The 18,224-nt window shown below is 36.5% G+C and overlaps 1 protein-coding gene across 1 annotated transcript; it reads right to left on the reverse strand.

Annotated features, from left to right (window-relative positions):
• Nucleotides 1–325: 325 nt before the first annotated feature.
• On the reverse strand, nucleotides 326–4,337 carry LOC116201663 (glutamate decarboxylase 4). Its single transcript, XM_031532964.1, has 7 exons — nucleotides 4,153–4,337; nucleotides 3,833–4,037; nucleotides 2,782–2,982; nucleotides 1,908–2,122; nucleotides 1,509–1,762; nucleotides 1,345–1,397; nucleotides 326–1,029 (listed from the first exon to the last, which is right to left on the reverse strand). Exons 1-7 carry the CDS (start codon nucleotides 4,236–4,238, stop codon nucleotides 550–552), a joined length of 1,494 nt encoding a protein of 497 aa, XP_031388824.1. The 5' UTR covers nucleotides 4,239–4,337; the 3' UTR covers nucleotides 326–549.
• Nucleotides 4,338–18,224: the final 13,887 nt, after the last annotated feature.

Consider the following 18,224-nt stretch of genomic DNA (forward strand, 5'->3'; position numbering starts at 1 on the left):
CTCACTCAGAAAAGAAAAATTTTGGAGTTAGAAATTTTGCTTTCGGCACTTTTTATGGGTGAATCTACTTTTCGGCCTTTTTTACTCCAAAATCCTTCACAAATGGTGAAATAGCGATGGAGGTTGATTTCAGAGAATTTGCAACCTTTCACATGATCCAAACACCACTTAAAAAGTCAAAAGTAACCGAACATTGTGTTTATGGCTTTATGCAACTCTTTCATATGAAGCCTAATTATTTTACAAATAGAAACTGAAGAGTAGACAGCACTTCCTTCCCCCCCCCCCCCCCCCCCCCCCCCCCCCCCACAAAAAAATAAAGGAGTAGACAACAAGAGAGAAGACTCATCCTTCTCCATTCATATAATAACCAAGAATATCACACTAATCGAATTATTCATTGGACAAACGATCCCAAAGTATTGGGAATACTATTCATCATTAAAATGGTGGGCTCACTAGTTCCAAAATGACCAAGAATGAAGCACCACCCAAAAAAAAAAAGCCAAGGAATTAATACGGTCGGGGCAGACAACTTCTTCAGTCAATTCAACATATCGTGTTCTTGTTAGTCTTCCTAGCCAGGACAAACTTTTTCCACGCTTCCGTAATCTCCCTCGTCGTCTCCATCTCGGTCTTCTTGACTACGCCATTCCTTCCATTTTCTTGCGAGGCACTCATCTTGGCCTTGACCTTGGCCGGGAGGGCGTCAAGTTCATGGATCACCTTGGTGATGTCGATCACAAGGCGCTCAGCGAGGGTCCTAGAGAAGTCTTCCCTGATCACCACGCGGAGCACAGTGATGTGCTGTGCATCCGCAGGCATGGTGTAGGCTGGCACGATCCAACCGAACCGCCTCAGCATCTCGGAGATCTCAAACTCATCGTGGCGGCTGTTGTCCTTGAGGGAGAAGGCCACCAGCGGGACCCCATCATCCTTCGACACGATGTTGAAATGCCCAGTCTTCTCCAGCCCTTCCTTCAGCACCATTGCATTCTCGCGACAGTTCTCCATCACATTGCGGTAGCCCTAGCATTCGTAATTTGGCAATCATGAGGTCATGCTTAAGATTTCGCATTAAAGAATCCAATGCCATGTAAAATCTTTTTAATACAATCACATATCACTTGACCCGTAAGACAGGGTGAACCAATGGAACATTAATTGTACTATTCTTTTTTTCCTTTTCTATTTTAGACTGAAATAGTGGTTTTATCCAAAAAAATATATATAGGAATAAGTTTAACAAGAGATTTAAGGAGATGAAGGATGGAGGAATCAGAATCGTATCCCTTGGAGGTCATGAATAACTATATGACTCGGAAGAAGTTCTTGCACACTTACTTCTTGTCCCAAGCGGATCAATTGATAATACTGTGCAATTATTTGACTCGAACCTGTAACATTTTGCAAAAGTAGGGAAGTTAAGAGAAGGCAGGTATCAAGATTATCATCTAAAACGTTTCATGGCGAAGTTTAATTTTGTGAAACAGGGTGATTTGGCAAACCTTTCGAGAAATTGAGAGTGAAGGTGGGTTGATCGGCTCCAAGATAGTTGATGTGGAAGATGAGTTCCTCAGGGAGGTCCACTTTGCTCCTCCAGATAACCCACCCAATGCCAGCATAAACGAGACCATACTTGTGCCCGCTGACGTTGATGCTCTTCACCAGGGGAAGCCGGAAATCCCACTCAAGCTCGGGGTAAAGGAAAGGAGCTATAAATCCGCCACTGGCAGCATCGACATGGATCGGAGTATCCCACCTATGGAAGGGAAAAAATATTCATTGTTCCCAATTATTTCGGTCGAGAGTTATCAATGGATTGTGAAAAGTGAAATACGGTCTCAGGTCAACATGGTTAGATGGATCATATGAGATGATGTTTAATTAATTAATTTATAGCATACCCAGTTTCCTTGTTCTTCTCGAGCAAGAGATCATTCAGGAGCTTCACATCCTCGAATTCACCGTTGAGTGTTGAACCAAGAATTGCAGCTACACAGATGGTGTTCTCGTCCACGAGTTCCACGGCTTGGACAGGGTCCATCACGTAGTAGCCTTCTCTCAGCTTCACTTCCTTCAGTTCTACCTCGAAGTACCTTGCAAACTTTTCCCAGCACACCTACATATTGGCAGAAATAACATCCCTTAAATCTATATACAGACTTGTAGTCCAATTAAGTTGGCCTTCCTTGCTCCGCATGCTCATGATTAGGCTCCGTTTGTAGAATAGCAGAATGCAACGATTTTCAACCTAAGCTCGGTTCAGCTCCACAACTGAATGTTGCCAAAGTTGAAGTCAAAATCAAAGTCAATTTCTTGTCGGTCAAGTGAAGGACTAAAGGCAGCCATTCGTTCTCCTTCTACACGAGAAATCTCATCCATAACCGGAAAAAAGAAACACGAAATCTATTTTTCACCTAAACCTAGGCCACTTTTTTCTCATAACAGGAGGTCCACATACATACATCGGTAGTTTACATGTCTGCTATAAACGCAAAAGAATCACAACAGGCTGTTTTTCCTTTCCAATTTGTTCATTTTTCTAAAGTTTATTACATTTAATAATGAAATCGTGCTGCATGGTTTGTCGGAAATTTTCCTTCTAAAATCCAGTGGGGCCATGTCGTATTTTGCCAGCCAGCTGTTACCAACTTTCATACTCATACACACACACTTATATATACATATATATATATATATACACACACATAATTAAGTAAATATATATATATATATATATATATATTATTGGAATAAATAATCAGTAAATAATAGTACCTGAACGTTGGCCCCAGTGACAATGTTGGGCTTATCATAAGGCTTCCCTTCGGCTTTCCTCTTGTTTTGCCACTTCCTCTTGAATGCAAGGCCTGCTAGCATTATCGCCTCCGAAGATCCCACTGTTCCAACACCCACTGCGGCTTCCGAATCACCAAGTGGTGCGTTGAAAAGATGTGCTATCATATTTACGCAACGATTCTGCACAATTATTAATATTAACGATTTTAGAATCAAACAGAAGACGAATTTTCCTCGATTAAATGCAATTAGCGAAAGAGTTATTAAGTTGTTTTTTTTCATCACAGGAAATATATATATATATATATATATATTTATTGTCGGTGGAATTCACCATATGCACCACCTAACACTGCATGCGCTCCTTATGATATATGGGGAACAGGGGCGGAGCCAATGAAGAAGCAGGGGGGTCAATTGCCCCCCGAACTTTGAAACTTTTAACTTTTGCCCCCCAAAGTATGAGATTTTTTATATAAAATTAGTACTTTGCCCCCCCTTAACTTTGAATTTTTTAAATTTTACCCCAAACGTATAAGTTTGCCCCCCTGGATAAAAATCTTGGCTTCGCCCCTGATGGGGAACATTAATTAATTAAGATAATATAAACATATAATAATCAGTCATTATGCGTAAGGTGTTGCAGACAATATTAAATATACGTAATAAAATAATAATAACAAATAGGGCGCTCTGCTTAAATGGTCAAAGTCGACCATTGCAAGGAAATGAGCAAAAACCAATCAATGGGCACATAGCAAACCAAAAGCAAATAAGTTCATAAAAAAGTACAGAAACAGTCAAAGTTTGACTTGCAATGAAAACAGCCAGGAAATCCTAACAGTACTAACATTTCGTTTTTTACTTTTCCCGAATGTTTGAGTTTTAATCAACAGCGATTTTTATCTATTGATGGTGTTTTCCTTAGTGATCAAATTTTAATCAATTTCGAGCAACTAGCGGTTTCACAAGCCCGTTTAGAGAGAGCAAGGAGACCGACTCGGATAGGAGCAAGTGGTCCAATTTTTACCTGGAGCTCAGTGGTCACGGGGTACTCATCCATGTCGACATAGTTCTTGTTGATGGAGTCCATGATGAGCTTATCGCACTCAGGCTCCATCCACGTGGTCACGAAAGATGCGAGGTTGAGCCTTGGGTTCCCATCCAGCATCAGCTCGTCGTTTATTATCTGGTAAGCAGCCTCCTTTGGTATCGAGTTTTCTGGCATCTTAAACCTGAAACAGGTATGCATACATATTTCAGTCCTGTCATGTTCTAGCTATAGGAGATCACTAAATGAGTAAAGTGGTCACTTATTCTAAAATATACATGGAAGCCAGTGATTCGTACCTGGGAAACGAACTGCGGACGTAGCGAGAGGCGAACGTGGAGTGAACTGATACATCGGATTCTGAGGCCGTCTTTGAGAGAACCATCTTTCTTATGATCAGAATGCAGAAGTAAGAAAATGCTTTTGTGAACTTGAGCGATTGCTTGGAGAAGAGGCCTGCCTGAGGGTTAGCTTATATATGAGGGCCTCAGCCTACCATGAAGTAGGAAAGTTCCTGTTCGCAGTTGGAACTGGGGAAGGCAATTACTTATTCAATTCAACAAATAGAAAAAGGAATAAAAGAACAATTCTTCGCTTTTTTGTATGAGTGCCCATTTTCATTCTAGAAGGGCCAAAAACACAACGCGGAAACTAGAGAAGGTGCCCGTTTCTGACCAAGCTCGTGTGAAACTGTCTCGTTGGAAAATGAATATTTGAATTAATCAATTAGGTTAATTAGTATTTTAGAATATTTTCATATTTGATTTAGATTTTATACTGGTATTTTGAAGTTATTTATTTCTTTGTTCATAGTTTTGGCATATGACCACACATGTTAATATTTCCTTCTCTTCTTCTAATGTTATATTTAATTTCTTCAATTGTCCTATGGCCACCGCACGTCTATTATTATATTTAATATATCATTGGGCATAATATATATGCAATCAAGAGTTTCGAATTATATTAGAGATGCTCGAATGGAATTAGTCCCAACCATTAGATGAGACAAAACTCATTAAAAGTCAGACTTGTGATAGGGGCTAGCTAAAATTGGTCCCCAAACGGGAATTGCGGTCTACCCGTAGGAAAGAACAGGGTGTGGGGAAGTCGGTCTTAGGCCCATTTGGGTCAGCGTTTAAGCAGCGGTCCCGTGGCAATAAGGTAGTTGGACTTCTGGAATCTAAAGGTCAAAGTACGAGCAAATAAAGACATTACCACCTTCGTGCTGGCCATCACACAAAGTCGGGTGCCTGTTCGTGAGATTACCTTACTTACTCCTTTCGTAAAGAATAATGGTGATTACGCGATATATCCTATAATTTTATCGTTTTTTCAAATATATCTCATACTTTAGAAATTATCTAACAAGATCTATGATTTTACATCTTGTTTCAAATCTATTACTCCGTCAATTTGTCCGTTAATGAAACGTAAGTGGGATTCAAACCTATTTTATGACTTTACTTTTTCTCCAATTTATCCATAATTTTAATTTTTTTCTCAATTTATCACGGGTAAAGAGCCACAGTGGAAAGAATGAACCCATTTACGTTTCACGTCGGCAACACTATGATAAATTTGGAACCAGATATAAAATATGAGCTTTTTTGGATAACTTTTAAATTATGAGATATATTTGAAAAATATGAAAACTTTTCGAGAGAATTACCAGTGGATTACAAACGGACTGTGTTTTCGCCGGGAAAGGCGCTAGTTCTAGTGGTGCTGGATTTCGTGAAATTCGAGTACTTACAACTTTTTTCCTGATTCAAAAAGCCTTAGGGATATGGAAATAATTTCAAACCAAGGGGCAACATGACCCTACTTTCCTTTGTTTATGAAAGGAAGCAAGGAATTTGGAACCCACCAAAGTCAGCGGGAAACGTAAGGCCCTCGGCCCGTCAAAGCAAAGTTTATATAATCTATCGTGTAACTCGTTAAAGCAAAGTTTATATGATCTGTTTCTGCCAGAAAGTAATGTAGAATCGGCCTTTGAAAAATTCGATTGATTTTTTTTGGATAATTGCGTCATATAACCTATCGTTTGAAAGAATTTTTAGTTCTAGTCCAAACTTAATTTTTTACCTGAGATATCCCAACGTTAACATATTAGTTTTACATCTATCCCGACGCTAATTTCTCGTTCAAAATTGACGAAAATGCACACGTGACACGTTAATTTTGTAATGTTACTTACATGTGTTACAAAATTAACGTGCCACATGTGCAATTCCATCAATTTTGGACGGGAAATTAGCGTTAGGATAGATGTGAAACCAACACGTCAACGTTGGGATATTTCAGGTAAAAAATCAAGTTTGAGATAAAATTAAGAATTCCTTCAAACGTTAGGATATACAGTGCAATTAACCATTTTTTTTCTAAAAGATATGTTAATTTTAAAATAAATTAACAAAACAAACAATATAAAATTGTAGGTTTCGACCAAAGAAGTCTTGGGCACCGTGATTTTGTAATCTATACCTATATTATATAGTAAAACTAATTACATTTTGAATAAAGTTGATTCATTCTAGGAATTAAATAGTCAATCTATATATATTTCATTTATTGAAACAAACTATTCATATAATTGGGGGGTGCATGGTTTCTTTAATGTCTTCAATTTTTTAATTTAATGTGATTTTTTTATTTCTTTATTTCAGTATAAAATACATATTTGAATTGATCTTTAAATTTAGATATCCACTTCTCATTCATACGTTTAGATATCCAAATTTTTTGGATAAAACATAAGGGCACAGTGCTTAGATTATCCTAAGAATCAAATTAATTCTCGCTTGGACAGTGATTTTTACCATAACTATGAGATACTTTTAATGATTTTCAACATTGCAACTAAAGTTCGTTACTTCAACTAATTAGCCGGATTACTTAAGGCCTATTATATTGCAATCATACTTTTCTCACTAGAAATAATGAAAAAAACAATCGTGGTGGTTATTTTTGCCACCAACTGTAGTAGCATCACCCAATTAAAATTAGCAAGTAAAAATGTTTGTTTAATGCCGTATGACATAAGAATTAATATTAGTATTAGTATATTAGCATGCTAGTATCAGTACCATATCAATATCAGTATATTATTATTATTATTATTATTATTTTATTTCATCTTTACTGAACTTGGTCCTCTGGAACAGGAAGCAAGTAGAGTGGGTTTCGGGACCCTCTCTCTCTTTTTCAAAAGATGGAAAAAAATATATTTTTAATATTTTTATTTAAAGATAAATTTAAATAATTTTTGTTAATGTTACAAATATCCTAATTCTTTTTAGTTTTTACAGTCAAATAAAAGGTTACGCCACTCTATTCACAAAACTAATCCTTACTTAGATATTGACTTAGCCATGACCACAAAATACTTTTAATGGATTTCAAACCTTAAAATATGTAGAGCCACTTAAAGCCTATATTTTTTTTATAATTTTTTATTTAAATATGAAATTTTAATTTTAATTTGTTTCCAATTTAAGTAGTCTCTTTTTATCGTAAAGTTAGAAATATCTTAATCTTGTTTTTTGTTAATAGCAATGTTAAACCGTTCTATTGACAATCCTTTCTTGAGCTGGATGAAAGGAAATATTTCAGGTCCGGTTCATGTTAGATTTAACAAAATTATTTTGTTTTATGTAACTGAAAAAAAATATTTTGTTGTATCCAGACTAATATACCAATGATCTCTCTCTCATTTAATAAAAGTCTTGAATCCATGATCCCTAATTGATTGACTTAGTCGTTGCACGAGATTTTTTTGAATGAATTTCGAAACCCACTTAAAATTAACAAGGCCGCTCAAGGCCTCTATATATATATATATATATATATATATATTACATTTTATATTTTAAATTCTTTGTAGATATAAAAGACTTATCTCATCAATTTGTCACCAATATAAATAGTCTCTTTCTATTGTGACGTTAGAATGTCCTAATTCTCCTTCTTGTGAAATGCAAGGTTCATGCCAATAGGGAGAATTATTATGTATGATTTTTAGACTGATTCAAAATTGAATATTTTTCCACTAAACTTTTATTTATTTCTACATATTTATCCCTTTTTATCTTCATTCCATATACTATTAAAATAGACTTTTCTCCCGCATTCATCTATGTCTTTTGAGATAATATTAACGTTAGAATCTTCAATTGATTTTGAAACTTAATTAAACTACAATAATTTCAATATGTTTGTTGTATTATAATATAATTCATCTTTTCAACATTACAATGCGCCCTACATTTTTTGCCTTCTTATTACTAAATAAAAAAATTCCTCATGATATATGAGTACATCCTATCTGAATACTATGTCTAAAAGTTATTGGAATAAAATGAAATACATTACAGTAAAGGCAACTTATAATGGTAAGATATCAAAAATATGAGATACTTAATGTGGATGAATTTGTTAGAATTATACATAAATATAGCTGCAATTCTATGTGCAAATACAAATAGATATGGTATAGTTACATACTAAACAAGCATTAATATTTTCCTTCTTATACATATATACTCCCTTTTATGTAGATACTATTTAATCGATATTTTTAAAATTTCATATAAATTTTTGCCTTTTTATGCTTCTTTTATCTTATCATTTAATGAAATTTCTCATTTCTTTTTCCTCCACGTTATGTTTATTAACTTAAGACAGTTTTGAAATATAGAGTGTTCTATTAATTTTAAAGTAAGTCACGCTATATTAATTTGTTAATTTCTTTAATAAGTGCAATTTGTTAATATTTTACTTTCCAACATTACTATTACTCTTTCTCACGCTTCAGTCATATGAAAATATTGTTGACTAAGAACTATTTAAAGACCCGCATCATCATATGGATTCCTTTCTAGTTTGCCTTTGAATGGCCAAAAGTCAAGAAGTAAAAAGAGCAATTTTAAAGGTGAAATTAACCTAGAAATAAAAGGCAATCAACAACAAATTCAGCACATTTGAATAATTAAAGATAATTTATAATTATCAAAAGAGAGTGTAGGACAGTGACGCATGCCCTTACCTGTTAACCTAAAGGTCTCAAGTTCGATACTAGCGGGATTTTCGTGCCCCTTTATTAATTGTTTATGATTTTTCTTCATTGTACTAGGTCTTGAACCTTCCTTATATAATAAAAAAAGGATAATAACAATCACTTAATATATTATTAGTAAATAATTGAAATTTATGCGACAGTATAATAAAATTATACAAGTAGATTGCATAGCGCAAGCATCACACTGGTGTAACTAAGATGTAGAGATTATTTCGAGGACGAAGTTAATTGAGAACTTATCAAAGTTTAAGGACTTCAAAGTAGCAAAATCTCGTTGGGGAATGGTTCGGTGAGGATTGGTAGAAATTATGCTAATTCGAGAAGGCCTAGGGAAAAAAATTATCGATGCTTTGCCCTGCATTCTTTGGGATCGTAAACCGTCAAATTATTGGCATAAAAAATGGTAAATCCTCCTAGCTGGTGTGGCCGAAAATTCTTCTAATTTAAAATTTCACTCATATCATTGGATAATACTTAAATATTATGTAAATGACAACTCATGTTCAATGCCATTGTGAATTTTAAATTCGGATGAATTTTGAGTTGCTTATTCCTCGTCGTATTATATTAGCAGAGCAACACTCAATTGGCATAGTCGAGCTAAGCTTTCTACAAACAGAAGGGGGCCAACTATGGCACTACAAAAACAGACCGATCTTTCTACCAAAAAAAAAGAAGACCAATTTTTTAAGGGGAAAATCTTCATTGGAAATTTTCTTTGATGGATTTTTGAGCAAATTTCTTGTCTCGGAAATTCAAGTCCCAAGAAAATTTCCTTTGAAATTTTGAAAAATTCTAAAAAAAATTAAGAAAAGAATAATGAACGGGACCGAGCCAGGTCTACAATCAAAGGGGGCATGCCCGGACCGTCCCAGCGCCTCTTGGCTTACGCAAATAATTCTTATGCTGGAATTGATCCAGACTCTCCCCCCATAGAAGCATGCGTTTTGTCCTTCAAAGCTATCCTTTTCAATTATTATTCTTTACCGTGTTTATTACTTATTAGACATTAGACGAATGCGCTATGCATGGGCAACAAAAAGAAAAAAAAATTATTAGAAAATTGAAAAAAAATCGACAATGACTCGACTTACGCGCGAAATTTATTACTCTCACGTCACATATTTTAAAGCAATGAAGCAAAAATAGAATTGTGAAATCATAAAATTTGTACAACCCAAAATGATAATTTTTGAAATTACTAGTGCGTAATCTTATGAAATGATCATGTCACATATTTTCAAGCAAGCGAAGTAAAAGTAAAATTCTAAAACTCGAAATGGAAATTTTTGAAACTATCGGTAACTAATTTTATGAAATAACCCCGACTGTGGGGAAAAAAATCTATTGCATGTAAAGTGGGGTTAATTTTTGTAATTGGAGATGTGTATTGGCCGGTTATTTTGCTGTATGAGGAATTATTAGTTTTTGCAAGGGGGCAGCTTTTGGACGGTTTCCTCTTCTTTTTCTTCTTTTCCTTTTTAAATTTATTATTTAAAACTTTGAATTATTTCTCATATATTTGACTTCTATGGGGGTATTCTTGTAAATTACCACATAGGGAGTCTCTTACTTTATTACAGTAATAGATTCAAATAAAATTTCTATTTTATATTTAATACTGATTTTTCATTTTCATAATTCCTTTAATAGGTTTTTGCAATTTTTTTGTTTATTGGAAAACTTATATTTGTAATACATTTTATTTTGAAAATTATTATTTATTTTAGAAATAGTATTTTGGACAAAATCTTTTCAGAAACTTCTTCGAAAAATAATTTTTTAATCAAAAAGTATTTTTCGATGAAATTTCTCTCAGAAATTCCAACGGATTTTTTTTATTTTTTAAATTTTCCAGTGGAATTTTTCTCGAAAGTTTGGAACTTCCCTTGATAGTCCGTCAAAAAATTCTAAGGAATAATTCCCTCATAAAATCTCAAAATTGTACTTACATTTTTTGTTGTGAGACAAGCACCTTTATTATCAAATACAAGAAAATTTTGTCATGGCTTCAAATCGTACGTATCCCGGTTTTACAACTACTAGATTGCCATAGGGAGAGAGAGAGTGAGACGTGATGCAATCTATCCGTTGGCAGCGTAAGATGCAGAATGTTTTGTGGGCACTAAGCTTCCGTATTCTATGGTAAGAGGTTGTAGTTTTTTTTTAAGTTACAAAGAAAATTCTGATCGGATGATTTTGCACCTCAAGTTTTCATGTATTTTTACTTCCCCACCATTCTTGTAACTTTCTATACACCCATAAATAATTATTTCAAAATTTTCTTAATTTTTTTTTAAAAAGGCGCAAGAGATGGAAACCTTCATCCTCCGACTGTTCATGGAAACAGTCGGCGGCGGCGAGGGGGGTGGAGGAGAACCCAACGCTAGCCACTAGAGCCCCCGAAGAAGTGGCTGATGAGCCCTCCTTCCATCAATGAGGTCCCCGGCAGTCCCTCGGTTCGACCCACTACAACCCCTATCTTATCTCTCCCTTCGAGTGAAGAGAGAGAGACAACCGTGGGGTGGTGGGGGCTTGACACCAGCTACCACTGCCCTAGGCAAGGTCGCCGACGTGACCTAGGGCTTATTGGCGACCTCGCCTGGGGCGGTGGTCGGCTGACTGTGCCCCCACCACCCCTCTTCGGCCTCCTTCAGCGTGCTTAGCCTTAAAAAAAAAAGGTCAATGGCATAATTCAAAATTTTTATACAAAGCGAGGACCATTTCTGTCTTTTTATAAATAATCATATCCTAATCCTCCCTTAACCCACTTCCTCCTTAGGATTAGTTGTTTCATACTTTTATCTAGGTATGTCATAATCCCAATCTCAATCCTAATCTGGCCTCTTTTCCGGCTTACCAAACATAGTCTTTTAAGTTTGGAGTCTTGACTCCTTTAACTGTGATTACTATCTACCAAGAAGAATATGAGAAATGTAGAGTTAGCCAAACATAGTGATGAAGATCGTGGACATGACAATGAGGCTGATGCACACGAGCTTGGAAGTCGGACTCGTGAAGAGGGAGCTGATGCACAAGATCTTCGAGGCTTGTATGTTCCGAGTGAGCCAATCACACGGGCGAAGGCCAGACAAATCCAACAAGCTATGGAGAGCTTGCTGATGGGCTTTTTGGGCCAAGAGGAGTCCAATTCAATTGGGTCTCCAAAGGGCTTTATTCAACTAACTTGCCATGAGATATTGAAGATGGAATAAAATACTGCCAACTATTCTAGATAGCCTTTATTTAGTTTCCTTTGTTATTTCTATCTTTAGAAAACTAAGGTTATTCCAGTTGACAAGTTTATTAGTTTCTAGTTTCTCCTAGGCTTATATAAAGGAGGCTGAGTAGCTGATCATAGGCAGACTATTCTGGTATTTTGGTGAGATTTTCTCATTTGTTCTTCATTGAACTCCTTCGAATGAACAAGTGTGACAGCTTGTGATTGTTCGGTACAATTTGATATTATTGGTTCTTGTTTCTTCATAAACAACGGGTCAATAATCCTTATCTTAATATTGTTGGTTCTTGTTTCTCTATAAACAATGGGTCAATAATCCTCTTTATCTAAATCTGTGTTTGGCGATCGGAGAATCGATTCAAGTTGGTCGTCGGGTTTCACAATCCTTCATGAGGTCCGCATCATTTTGGTATCAGAGCATCAAGCTCCAAATCAGGTTTATCATATCCTTTGCGTTTCAATTTGCTGAATTTCATTCCGTCTAGCTTGTTCGTTCTGGATAAGTAGTAGCAAAAAAAAAAGGAAAAGAAAAGCGAAGTTCCCGCTATAAAAAAAACAGAGAGAGAAAAAAAATTCGACCAAAAAAAATAGAGCTGAAAAAAAAAAGATAGAAAGAGAAGAAAGTGAAGCTTGTAGCGGTGAAATTCACTGATTATGCCATCGTTTGGTGGGACAAATTGGTTAAGGAAAGAAGGAGGAACCATGAAAGGCCTATAGAGACTTGGGAGGAGATGAAGACTATCATGCGGAGGCGATTTGTTCCCTCGTATTACTATCGGGACTTGCATTTAAAATTGCAAAGTCTAAGGCAGGGGACGAAGAGCGTGGAAGACTACCACAAGGAGATAGAAATAGCTTTGATTCGGGCCAACATTGAAGAAGATGAAGAGGCAACTATGGCCAGGTTTTTATGTGGTTTGAACCGAGAAATTGCTAATGTGGTGGAGTTGCAACATTATGTGGAGATAGAAGAGATGGTTAGCATGGCCATGAAAGTAGAACGGCAACTCAAGAGAGGGAGACCAGCAAGGCAAAAGGGTTGTTCGAATTCGGGGTCTTCATCAAATTGGAAGTCGAAATGGGGTGCCAGCTCAAGACCAGTAGAGAAACCCAAATCGAATGCTGAAAGGAGTATGAGCCAAGGGGACAATAAGGAGAGATATAACTCTACATCCCAATCTCAAAAGAATAGGGATATCAAATGTTTTCGGTGTTTGGGATTTGAGCATATTGCTTCTCAATGTCCAAATAAAAGGGCAATGATCATGCTAGATAGTGGGGAAATTAAAACTGAAGAAAAGGAAAGTGATTCAATGCCAACACATAATGATTCTAATGATTATGAATATGCTGCTGAGAGGAATGCTTTAGTAATCATGCGAGCACTTAATGCACAAATTAAGGAAGAAGAAAGAGTTGATGTGCAAAGGGAGAATATATTCCATACTAGATGCAACGTGAAGGATCGGGTATGTAGTTTGATCATTGACGGGGGTAGCTGTGTGAATGTGGCTAGTAAGTTACTTGTTGACAAGTTGGGATTGCGTACATAGAAGCATCCTAGGCCATATAAGCTGCAATGGTTGAATGAAAGTGGAGAAGTAAAGGTGAACAAACAAGTTCTGGTTTCCTTTACAATTGGGAGTTACAAGGATAATGTTCTTTGTGATGTAGTGCCTATGCATGCTAGTCATATGTTGCTTGGGAGGCCATGGCAGTTCGATAGACAGGCAATACATGATGGGTATAAGAATCGATACTCTTTTATCAAGGATGGTAGAAGGCGACACTTGTTCCATTGACACCTTATCAAGTGTATGAGGATCAGCTCCGAATCAAGAGATCAATTTGTGAGAAAAGTGAGATAGAAGCTGAGATTCAAAGAAAAAAAGAGAGTGAGCAAGTGAGAGAGAAAACTGGTAAGAATAGAGAGGAAGAAAATCGGGATAGTGAAAAGAAAGAGAGCTCAACTATAGATGAGATGAAAGAGTTAGTTGAGAGAAAAGAGAAAAAAAAATGAGTTTCTATGCAAAATAAAGAGAGATCAAGAGTGCATTTAAAGCTAATCGTCCAATGATCATGTTTGTTTACAAGGAGGCTTATTTATCGGACCTTAATTCTTCTTTACCAAGTTGTGTAACCTCTCTTTTGCAAGAATTCGGAGATGTCTTTCCCAAGGAATTACCCAATCGTTTGCCACCAATAAGGAGAATAGAGCATCAAATCGACTTTGTGCCAGGAGCCGCGATTCCGAACCGGCTAGCTTATTGAAGTAATCCAGAGGAGACAAAGGAACTTCAAAGGCAAGTGGACAAGCTTTTAGCTAAAGGGCATGTGCCTGAGCGTGAGTCCTTGTGCGGTCCCGGTGTTGCTGGTGCCAAAGAAAGATGGTACTTGGCGAATGTGTGTTAATTGCCGCACTATAAACAAAATCACGGTAAAGTATCAACATCTCATTCCTCGATTAGATGATATGTTGGATGAATTACATGGTTCCACTTTATTTACAAAAATAAACTTGAAAAGCGGATACTATCAGATTAGGATGAAAGAGGGTGATGAGTGGAAAACAGCTTTCAAAACAAAACATGGCTTGTATGAGTGGTTAGTTATGCCATTCGGATTAACTAATGCGCCTAGTACTTTCATGAGGCTCATGAATCATGTTTTGCGTGCTTTCATTGGAAAATTTGTTGTTGTATATTTAGATGATATCTTGGTGTATAGTAAGAGCTTGAAGGATCATATCGATCATTTGCAACGCATGCTTCAAGCATTGAGACATGAAGAATTATATGCTAACTTGAAGAAATGTACATTTTGCATGGATCGAGTTGTGTTTTTGGGATTTGTTGTTAGTTCCAAGGGTATTCAGGTTGATGAGGAAAATGTGAAAGCAATTAAGGATTGGCCGACGCCGAAATCCGTAACCGAGGTAAGAAATTTTATTGTGCGAGATTTTAGTACTTTGGCTATTACATTGACGGAAGTGGTTAAGAAATATATAGGTTTCCAATGGGGAGGAGAGAAAGAGCAATCATTTAATTTGATTAAGGAAAGACTTTGTTCTGCACCTTTATTGGTTTTACCTGATTTTTCGAAAACTTTCGAGATTGAATGTGATACTTCCAGGATTGGTATAGGTGTTGTTTTGATGCAGGAAAAACGATCGATTGCCTACTTTAGTGAGAAGCTAAGTGAAGCCTCTTTGAATTATTCTACATATGACAATGAACTCTATGCTTTGGTCCGCGCTTTGGAGACGTGGCAGCACTACTTGTGGTCGAAGGAATTTGTCATACACACGGACCACGAATCATTGAAGCATTTGAAAGGGCAAAACAAGCTGAATCGGAGACATGCCAAGTGGTTCGAATTCATAGAGATGTTTCCATACGTGATTTAGTACAAGCAATGAAAGGAAAACGTGGTAGCTAATGCATTATCACGGATGTATGTACTTATCTCTACTCTAACTGTTAAATTTCTTGGGTTTGAACATCTTAAGGAGTTGTACATGCAAGATTCTGACTTTGGTGTTATATATAGTGCATGTGAAAGGGTGCATTTGGTAAGTTCTATAAGCATGACGAATTCTTATTTAGGGAGAATAAGCTATGCATTCCTAATTCTTCTATGCGTGAATTACTTGTGCTTGAGTCGCATGGGGGAGGTCTTATGGGTCATTTCGGGGTAATTAAGACGTTGGATATTTTGAGAGAACATTTCTTTTGGCCGCACATGAAGAGAGATATGGAGAGAATTTGCTCTAAATGTGTTACTTGTAATAAGGCGAAATCAACAGTCAAACCACATGGAATGTATATGCCTTTACCTGTTCCTAATGAGCCTTGGACTGATATATCCATGGATTTCATCCTAGGATTGCCTAGGTCTAATAAAGGACGAGATTCCATTTTCGTAGTTGTGGATCGATTTTCTAAGATGGCTCATTTTATTCCATGCCGCAAAACTGATGATGCCACACATATTGCAAATTTGTTTTTTAGGGAGGTAGTGCGATTGCATCGGATACCTAAAACCATAGTTAGTGATCGAGATGCTAAGTTCTTGAGTCATTTTTTGCGCGTCTTGTAGGGAAAGTTAGGAACTAAATTGTGGTTTTCAACTACTTGTCATCCCCAAACGGATGGGCAAACCGAGGTGGTTAATAGAACGTTGTCCACTCTTCTTCGTACTGTCATAAAAAGGAATTTGAAGTCTTGGGAAGATTGCATACCGTTTATTGAGTTTGCTTATAATCGTACAATACATTCTTCTACTAACTTCTCACCATTTCAAATTGTGTATGGTTTTAATCCATTAACACCTTTGAATCTAATCCCTTTGCATATGAGTGAGATTTCTAGTCTTGACGGAGAGAAAAAGGCAGATATGGTGAAAAAGATTCATGAAGAAGCGAGGCAACATATCTTGAAGAAGAATAAACAATATGCTGAACGTGCTAATAAGGGACGGAAGAAAGTGACTTTTGAACCAGGAGATTGGGTGTGGGTTCATATGAGGAAGGAAAAATTTTCAAACCAACGGAAATCCAAATTGAGTCCACAAGAAATTGGACCATTCCAAGTCATAGCCAAGATAAATGATAATGCTTACAAAATAAATTTACCAAGTGAGTATAATGTTAGCCCAACTTTTAATGTTTCTGATCTTTCTCCGATTGATATAGGTCTCGATTCGAGGATGAATCCTTTTGAAGAGCAGGGGAATGATGAGGATCGTGGGCATGACAATGAGGCTAATGCACACGAGCTTGGAAGTCGGACTCGTGAAGAGGGAGCTGATGCATAAGATCTTGGAGCCTTGCATGTTTTGAGTGGGCCAATCACACGGACGAAAGCCAAACAAATCCAACAAACTATGGAGAGCTTGCTAGTGGGCTTTTTGGGCCAAGAGGAGTCCAATTCAATTGGGTTTTCAAAGGGCTTTATTCAACTAACTTGCCATGAGATGCTGAAAACGGAATAAAAGACTGCCAACTATTCTAGATAGCCTTTATTTAGTTTCCTTTGTTATTTATGGCTTTAGGAAACTAAGATTATTCAAGTTGGCAAGTTTATTAGTTTCCAGTTTCTCCTAAACTTATATAAAGGAGGTTGAGTAGCTGATTATAGGCAGACTATTATGGTATTTTGGTGAGATTTTCTCCTTTGTTCTTCATTGAACTCCTTCGAACGAACAAGTGTGACAGCTTGTGATTGTTCGATACAATTTGATATTATTGATTCTTGTTTCTTCATAAACAACGGGTCAATAATCCTTATCTTGATATTGTTGGTTCTTATTTCTCTATAAACAACGGGTCAATAATCCTCTTTATCTAAATCTGTGTTTGGCGATATGGGAATCGATTCAAGTTGGTCGTCGGGTTTCACAATCCTTCATGAGGTCCGCATCACGTAGCCTTATACTATTCGCCCAATTAGCTATGTGATTAACTTTTACATGATAGATAATATTGTCAATCTTTTTAGTGCATGAAGCCACACCAGCCTGCTGCTTCAAGATCAAGTATTTCAAAACAATGGGCCTGAAAAGCTCAAAGATGCTATGTGGATAAGAAAGAATATGGTCCCTTGCGGAGAGAAGTCTCCATCAGAATTTGTTCACTATGTAAAAGTACTAAGCGTGATAATGTTTTCCCGGGAAATATCCGAAAGATACGTACAAAATTTTTTTGTGATAATTAACGATAATTTAAAACCAAGAGTTTGCGATTGTATCGGATCAATAGAGTTAGTCTAAGTGAATTCTACCCACTTTAATATGATGTCATTAAAGGAGAATTTTCTCCTTTGCTGAAAATCATATTTTCAAGGGTTCAAGGGCTCTTTGATATAAACTGTCCATAGAATGTCATAAGAATTCACATTCCCAGTGGATTTGTGTAAATATTTGAGAAATATGCGGAAATTTCCAAAAGCCTCGTATTTGATTATATGCACTGAATATGCAACTCAACTATTATCCTTAACAGTTCTTATAATTTATGAAAGTGGAGTGTTAAAGCGATTGTGAACACGCAT

Source organism: Punica granatum, chromosome 3 (genome assembly GCF_007655135.1).
Source record: "Punica granatum isolate Tunisia-2019 chromosome 3, ASM765513v2, whole genome shotgun sequence".
Classification (NCBI taxonomy): Eukaryota; Viridiplantae; Streptophyta; class Magnoliopsida; order Myrtales; family Lythraceae; genus Punica; species Punica granatum.